Source organism: Austrofundulus limnaeus, unplaced genomic scaffold (assembly GCF_001266775.1).
Source record: "Austrofundulus limnaeus strain Quisiro unplaced genomic scaffold, Austrofundulus_limnaeus-1.0 Scaffold1, whole genome shotgun sequence".
Classification (NCBI taxonomy): domain Eukaryota; kingdom Metazoa; phylum Chordata; class Actinopteri; order Cyprinodontiformes; family Rivulidae; genus Austrofundulus; species Austrofundulus limnaeus.
This window is the reverse complement of record NW_013952403.1, coordinates 907674-916572: the sequence shown is the minus strand read 5'-3', so window position 1 is coordinate 916572 and position 8899 is coordinate 907674. Positions and strand designations below refer to the sequence as shown.

At 36.9% G+C, this 8899-nt stretch overlaps 1 protein-coding gene across 1 annotated transcript in view; it reads right to left on the bottom strand.

Moving 5' to 3' along the window:
• Positions 1 to 8899, bottom strand: part of diaph2 (diaphanous-related formin 2) — a gene marked incomplete in the record, with an annotated part of 345782 nt that overhangs the window by 200620 nt on the left and 136263 nt on the right. Inside the window, 3 exon segments of the mRNA XM_014003088.1 lie at positions 2435 to 2497; positions 6945 to 7049; positions 7793 to 7857. Of these exon segments, the coding sequence (XP_013858542.1) occupies positions 2435 to 2497; positions 6945 to 7049; positions 7793 to 7857 (233 nt within the window).

Sequence of the window (8899 nt, the reverse complement as noted above, 5' to 3'; positions counted from 1 at the left end):
ATAGAATAGTCAGTGGCAGTTTACTTCCTGAGTAAAGTTCCTTTTAGTTGACATTAACCTGAATCATTCAAACTAAACTAAATCCACTTGTTCTGTAATTTCAAATCTCTCCAGCTCTAAAAATATTCCCCAGTTTCAGGACAGAAATTCAGCATCAAAAATGATGACACACAAGACCACTAATGGGGTGACAGTGCATAAAATAAAAGCAAATTACTTCCTAAACCCATTTTTTAAAGAAGTGCAAGAATAAATTATGTTCTATTAATGTGATTTGAGCCTAAGTGTTATGATCCCAGTAATAAGGACATAAATTTGAACAGCTGATGAAAAGGTGATGAAATTTCTAAAAGATTTTTAATCATTGCCAATATACTTTGAATTATGCATTTTGTTTTTTTAAAGCCGTCTTCTGTACAATATGCATTAGCTGCTCTAAAATATATGCAATATTTGAACAGATCATAAATAATATCCTGAATGCTTTATTATTTGTTATACTTGCACACTGAATTGATGTTAAAGACAACTTATTTATCTGATATTTGGAGGCTATTCCCTCGCATCAAAACTTGCAGAATTACCAAAAGTGGGTCTAATGTATTAATTTTTCCCCACGGCCATATTTTAAATTGTTAAAATGTTGCGGATACGGTTAAAGAAATAAACTCAATATTGCAACAGCTTTAATTTACAATTGATGAGAACGTTGCTTTCACATCTCTTGATCATTATGCTCGCTCACAGTGGTGAGCAATTAAACAGTAAACAGAGATTTCATTTTCACCTGAGACATGCCAGCACTGTGAAACACACTGCATGCACAGAAACACTGAGAGAGTCAACGATGAGGCCAATAGAATAATGTTTATAGGGAGAAAAAATATGCAAATTCCACAATTATAACACCTCTGCTTGAATAGGGCTTAGATTAGATGTCGGCTCTTACCAAAAGCATTTCCACTTCTCATTTCCAAAACCAATTCCCCTCTATGTATATTTTCCCCAGTCACTTGATTGTGTGCAGAAAATGTAATTGGCTTCATATTTAAAGACATTACATAGTGTTTCATTACATAATGACACTGACAGATTTCCTATTAGGGCAAAAATTAAAAAGGTGTTCTGCAAGGAGCTCCTCACACAGATTGCTCAGAGCCCCTCACTGAAAATCTGCATGCAGTGATTACACGTCTGTCAATCTTTTTCAAACTAATATGAGAGAATGAACGCATATTAGCTGCTGAATGAGAGTGTAGTTGTTTTTATACTCAGGAGGCCTTTTCCTTCATCCACATCTCTCTGATCTATCAAATCACAAGCCCAGTTTTACTGGAATTTACTCGGGTTCAAATACCAGAAGAGGAAATAAAAAATCCTTTAGCCTAAATCAAAGGTAATCATTGTCAAATTTCCTTCATGACAGGTTTTATATTTTTCATCATATTTAAGCAGACTGTATGCAGGTGTAGATTCTCAATTAAACAGGCCATGTTTTATTTTCCAAAGATGTGCAAAATTTACACAGATATTATTCATTTACCATCCTTAAGTGAGAAAATATTTTTAACAACAAAAATGCCCCCATCAAAAATAACCACCATATGAATAATACTGTGTGATTATGAAGAACACCCTGAATGTAACTTCTTCCAACAGCTTTTGTAGGCCTCTCAGACACTTAACAACTTTTAATTTAACGGAGTCCATCTACAGCGCCATCAAAGTAGAAAATTGGTTTATTGCGAAATCTAACTTATCCAATTTGGATGCAAACTTCTCTGGACTCAATGAGGTGGTCAGCTGGGCTGCCAATTACATGTGAATGTGATGGGATTAAATGTTTACCCGAATCCCATCTCCGATAGAAAATTTAATCACAAGTGTTTGTTTTTGAAAATTGCACATAAACAAGTATGTCATTTCTGTGTGGGGTCACAAACATGTCCAGCTTCTGAAACTACTTCCAAAGACCAAAACGACTTATCAAGAAATGCATTGATCTAGATTTTGTAAATTAGAGATATTTACCAGTTATTTTCATTTTAAATTTCAACTGTTTTCATTATGAAGTTAATTCCAAGGTGAGAAGCAATCAGGCAAAAGATCAGTTTGAATAGTGGACAGTGTGAAACACACACTCTAAAAATGAAATGTTGGATTTACTTAACCATGTTATGTTACCTGGTTCCACTTAACTGAGTTGAGTAAATTCAAAGCAACATACTCATGTTCTTTGGCTAAAAAACTGGTATATTGCTTTGAATTTACTCAACTCAGTTAAGTGGAACCAGGTAACATAACATGGTTAAGTAAATCCAACATTTCATTTTTTACAGTGCATGAAGCTTTCACTTCTTTTACTTCTTACTTGGATTTGATTGTGATTAATTAGGTCTGTGTCAAGGGCCACGCATGCAAAAAAGGCACCCACCTTGGCTTCAGATTCCCGGATGAGTCTCTGAGCCTCTTTGAGATTGTCTTTTTCAAAAGCTAACTGTGCAGACACAACACACACACACACACATACACATACACACGCCAGGAGCAGGCACGTCACAACACAGATGGCAACAAAAAAGCACAAATGAGGGTGGGTTAGATAGATGCTGAACAGGAACACTAGTAAACTTCAACAGGTACAAAACTCACAGCAAACACAATAAAGACAGGGAAGATGCGAAGAAAGGAAGGAGCAGGTCTCTTACACAGTTAATGACAATGGCAAGACAGAGATATATTCCTATTATGTCAGAATGAGCTATTTCATGTGCAAGAGGCAGAGTGTGATGTACTTTTACACCTAAAACAAGATGTAATCTATCTTCAAAAGAACATCAACGTAGCGCAATGACTGCATAAAAGGCAGACAGCACAGCATCACTGACAGTTGGTGCACCTTAAAAAAAATGCCTTCTTCCATTTCCGTGATTTTTTTTTTCTCTTCCTCTGGCATCACAAAAACACTTTTCAACTTTGCACCCTCAGATGTGTGATGGGCATTGATTTCACCGCGGAGTCTTTGTTTTAGAAATGTACCCATTGTTGCTTTGATATTTCAGTCTGTGCAGCCTCGCCAAAGTAAGAAAATAGGAATGTGTTCTGCAGCAACTAAAATGCAATATTTTTCATGGAGTCAATCCCGCAGAAAACCTCTAACTCGTATAGACTGTAGACGCCTAAATATTTAATGTGCAAAATGGAAAAAGAGATGGGAACTTTTCAGTGTGTAATTTAAAAATAACTTTTATTTTGTAAAAAAGCTTTGAATTTAGTGTTAAAATGTAATATTTAAAGCAAAAAGATTTTTCTTCTTTATACTTCACAGTAAGAAATTAAAGGATATTGGCTTTCAGAAATCAAAGAACAAGCCAAAGAGATTTTCTGCAATTATTGTTTGCCCTGTTTTCTTTGCCCTTTTGATCATTAACTGAAGCAACAGTGTCTGCAAGAACACACAACGTATATGATGCACTTAAAAGACAGTATTTCCACTCTAAGTTGGTCCATTTTCAGAACAACAAAGTCCATAAGTGGTCACTTTATTCTGAGTTCTACTGCCTTTGTCAGTTAAGTCAAATTCTATACTCAGTTAGGGTAGACGGCAGTCTGGTGTTAAAAGACAGGGAGAGAGGTCTACTACACCTCCAGCTCCTCTGGGGGCCATGCTGGGTCAGCTACAAGCTGGCCAGGTTGTTAAAACCTATTAATGGGATAGTGCAGAGTGTTCCAGCGAACCACTGCAGTGCTACATTATTCATCACATCTAGAGCCGATTCAGTGAATAGCTTTCCCTTCTGCCTTGAATGGTTGCATGCAAAGGTTTAGGGAATAGTGGATGAGTTCTATTTCTTTGTGATTTCAGCGTCCTTTGTTGGTGTTTACAAGCAGAACCTCCACTCAGCTCAATTGGGAGATAATCAAACAGACACATCAAACATGCTGCTTGTTAAAATGCCAAAGTTCTGGAGAAAGACTCTCATTAAACATGTCGGGTTCACAAACAAGGTGAAGAAAAGCAACTCAGACATGCGTGTGTTTTAAAATGTGACAGGAGTTCAGTTTAAAGGATGAAAGGTTAGGGGTAGCTGCAACTTCATTCATATTCAGCAAAACGGCAGTGGTCGCCCGGCTACTTTGATGGACAAACTGAATTCATGTCCTCACATTAATTTGAAGGTTCTGCACTTTGACGGTTAATGACTTCTCTAACACACTGTGTCAGAAATTGGAGTAGGTTACAAGGTGTGCATTTGGAGCCGAGTGTTCCTGAAGCAGCAGAATCCCAGCTGTCTGAGAGAATGATGATGTAGGTGACAACTGAACTGTCTTTTTTTGGAAATATGCAAAACGACTTCAGCTCATGCATTTGTAAAATAATTTAAGCAAGGCACATGGTAACAACTACATGCATTTTTAAAGCTGTGCAAATTCATAAAAATAGTAGGGGTGTCCCGATCCGATATTGATATTGGATATCGGTCCGATATCAGACAAAAAACGAGTATTGGATTTTATCGGCCTGCATAAAAAATGTCCGATATTAGCAGTCCACTGACTCCACTCCAGCGTTTCTATCCAGCAGCGCTTGGATCCAGCATGCAGAGCCCACGTGATTACAACAACATGTTGTGCTAACAAAGTAGCAAGAATTAGGAGCGATGTCGGCAGTACTTTCTATTTTCATCAAAAACAGAGTTGAAGCTAAGTGCAAAATTGTCATGCACAAGTTTTCTGTGGGGGCACAGAACCGTGAACGTTTTAAACCGTAGCGACAACCAAGCTTTACTCTCAACCCTGGCAGCAGCTTTGCGGTTCGACTCGGTTCGGCCTCGGTCCAAAAGTGTCTCCATGATTCCAACCGAGCAGAACCTCCTCTCACTCCGGTGGTTCTAAGCGGGCAGAAGCGAGTACAGCACGCTTACGGTTTTGACATCAGCAGAATTTTGCCCGTGGATTAGCTCTGGGATTGATGGACAGAAGAAAGGAGAGCGCTGATTTTGTTTTGGAATACAAGCGCGACATGACGAGAGCAGTGCTAAAAACTGCAGGAGCGAGAGGCTAATCTCCACATGATGCTCAGACTTTAGGAAGTGGAAATGCAAGAAATGTAAGAAAGGTAGCTATCAATTTAATTAATTGACTAATTCTTAGTATTTAATTTTTTGCTTTTGTTTGTAGAGTGATGTTTAATCTGTTTACACACTTGTTTTAGTGAAGATTAAGTACAATGATCATGTTGTTTTGGGCACAGTCAGTAAAATTAGCTCTAGACTCTTAACTTTGAACAGACAATAATGTGGGGTTTCGTTTTGTCCCCACCTTCAGTTTTTCACACCATAAAGCAGCTCAAGGCTGACAGATAGTAAAAAAATAATAATAACTGGAGTGATTTAGAATTGCTATTTTACACTTTAAAAGTACATTTTGTTTTTATTATGTTTTACTTTCAGGGTATTGTAATTAATTTTATTTATAAAATTGTAGAATGTTCTTCAGTTTAAAATGTATGTGATCCATTGGTTAAAAATAAATGGGTCAATTTTTCTCATACCTACTCTTTCACTGTTTGACTTGATCAAGACTTTTCTAAGATTTTACACTACAAAATAGGTAAAAGTGTGTGATTCGTACTGATATGGTACCAGGTCAATATCGGTATTGGTCAATATCGGCATCGGACAATTCTCAAAGTTGCAATATCAGTATCGTATCGGAAGTGAAAAAGTCGTATCGGGACACCCCTAAAACACAGCATTCAAAATAAAGTTTAGAATAAATGACACTCAAATGTGCACTGTATTAACGTTTTGAATGATGCATTGGAGACATTCTGGGCTTACACTATGTACGTCAAAAAACAACGCTGAGGCAAATTGTGAAAAACAAGGTCTGAATCTCCTAAGCTTTATTTCTCTCTCCACAGTAGCATCAACACTGGCCTACAAGGGGAAGGTGAGGAAAAGTTGTTTTAGAAAAAAACGAAAAACAGATAAAAGTCTCACACATCAATATGGCACCAAAAAAGAGAGAAAAATAAAAATAAAAAGCAGCTGAGAAAGAAGTGTTATCTTCTGGTGGTCTGCTTCAAATGGTAATAACTCTAAATGTGGAAAAGGATAAGTGACGAGAAAACTTTTCATGCATGACTTTGGCCGGGAGAGCTACCAAAGCTGTAAAAATCGACAGCACTTTTTGCGAGTCAATAGTAAGACAGACACTTAAAAACCTTAGCAAGTCTGTTAGAAAAGGTGAAAATTCTGCTTGAACCACATTTGGCAGGTGAGATTATTTAGATGATAAGTGCAAACATAAGCAACACTGAATGAATTTTGAGATTAAAAAAAGCCATCTCTGATACAGATGTAACTATGCAATCTTGGATTGCTATTTTATATTAAATTCCTAAACCAGAAATGCAAACTGCCCTTTTATCCCAAGGCAGCACTAAAGTGTTTAAAATTGGGTTAAGGGGGAAATAGCAGTCATTTTCTGTGCTCAAAATGGAGGATTTTGCCTGGGAAGAAATGATGTGGAAGCTTGGAAAAGAAATGCAATCCATCTCTGTGATGATAGAATTTCATAGGAAAAGCTTCAATAGAGCAATTCTCTCTTACAAAGAGCTACAACTTAGGAAGGAGATTGACCCTTTATTAAATCAAATGCTCTTGCATGGATGATAACTCCCACTTATAGCACCTTCACATCTGTAAGTGGTGTGAAAAGATATCCTTCTGACCAAATCAGACCTTTTCTCAAGGTGCCATTACTTTTGAGCGCTATGGTTTTTTTTTTTGAACACGTATTTTCATTTGTGTGATTGTTGGGGGGGAAGAAAAATGACATAACTGACTTTTCTATGCTTTCTTGAGCTACACACACTTTAAAGATCTTTTAGAAAATCTAACTGTTTTGTACAGTGGGATTTAGTTTTGTGGATTTACCTGGGACTCCAGGGCTTGAATCTTCTCCTCCAATTCCTTGATTCTTTCTTCTTTCTTTTGAGACTCTGCCTGGGCCTCCTGTCGTGCACTGAACTCCTCATCAAACTGCAAGAAGGAAGACAAGCATGTCTATGTGCAGATAACAAACACGTGTACACAGCTTGTAAACACACACATGCACACGCAGGTAAAGCAGCAGGTTGTCTTCATAGAGCAGCCAGAGGGCACATCAACAGGAACCAAAACACACCATCTTACACTCAGAACCACTTCTATTCATAGCCTTTGTGGCCCTAAAGCCCCATTGTCCTTTGTCTTTGTTTGGGGCTTCGTTTCCATGTATGTTGATGGATCTAACCTTTGCAGAAAACAAGCCATGTCACAACAATGACTTCATTGGCCCAGCAGGATGCACTGTGAAATGGTGAGACTTGACTCTTAAGAAAAAAACATTCCAGGACCCCTGTAGTTGTAAGACTGAGGAAAAGCTGTATACCCAGACTGGATACAGTTTAGTGTTCATATTATAAATTTAATGCAGCCAAGTAACTGAAAAAAACATAGCTACAATTTCTTCAAAAGGAAAAAAAAAACAAAGGGCCATCTCAAGATGTAGAATTCTGCACATAACTCAACTCTCCTCAGCTCTGTGCACAAATAAGTATACATCAGAGCATCACCATTGATTCTTGTAATGCTGATACGGATCATGTAGCGTCACAGCCAGAAATTGATCAGGGCATGCAAAATCAATACCTTGTCTGGAAGCTCTGGAGAAGAAAAAAAATACTTTGCTGATGGGAGTTGGCTAAACCAAAGAGAAGCCATTGGAGTGATTAATGTCATACCTTTTTGGAGTATTCTGCTGCCTTTTGCTCACTTTCTTCAACTTTGGCTTTATCCACACACTGATCTGAAAATGACAAAACACTTCACAAAATGATCTTGCGAGATTAAGAAGTGGATATAGATCCAGTTTTTAAAACTTATCAGACTGAGTATGAATTAAATTGTGTTTTAGACTACTTGTTTTAAAATTAACTTAAAAACGGAATATTGCCTTGTATCATCAGTACAAACATCCAGTCTCTTAATAGAGTAAAATAAACTCATTGTATCCTAAAGGAGTCATGTTAAATTTAAATATGTAGGCTTTATTAAACTACTTACAATTAAACGTATTAATCTATAACAGAGACAGTTCCCTAAATAGTTTAAAACTGAAGCCGGTTTTTTTTGTGAGTACATGTACTGTTTTTCGATTTTAAAAATAAGGTTTGTGTTGGATAACTTGGATGAAGCTCAGTCCAGAGCACTTCCTGACATTTGTTTTTGCTTTATCCTGTTTTCTTCCAATTCGGAAAATGTTTTCAGAGTTTATCTGCTTTTATAAAGGCTATCAAAAAAAAGTCCAGCAGCAAATTCTATGTGAGGGAAAACTGTTCAAACAAAAGATTTTTTTTATAAAACCAAATAAAGAAAAACTGAGATGTGAAGTCTTTGTGAAGCAGACCTATTTGGCCATAGGGGTAATGTGTTACAGTTAAACACATTTCACCAATAGTGTTTTTAGTTTTGCTCAGATAAAGTGGAGATGATGTTTGTGCCCTGTTCAAATGTTTGTCTTTTAGCTTGCTGCTTCGTTTACTGTAAGATCACACAATGTGCACAACACATATGCTGCCTTAAAGGGATCCCTGATTAGTTGTAACATTAGACTTTATTTGATAAAAATATATTTTAACTGTAAATTAAAGACTGTAAAAATAATGTAGGCTGTTTAGTTTTGTAAATTTTTAAAAATATATTTTAAGATGTACGGGGCCATTTTATTTACACACAAATCATTCTAGGTAAATTATGATGTGGATAGATCCTCGGTGTGAGCGAGCTATATCCACCCTGAAGGTTAATCTTGGACAATATCTGATGATCGACTCTTTTAAATGAAACCA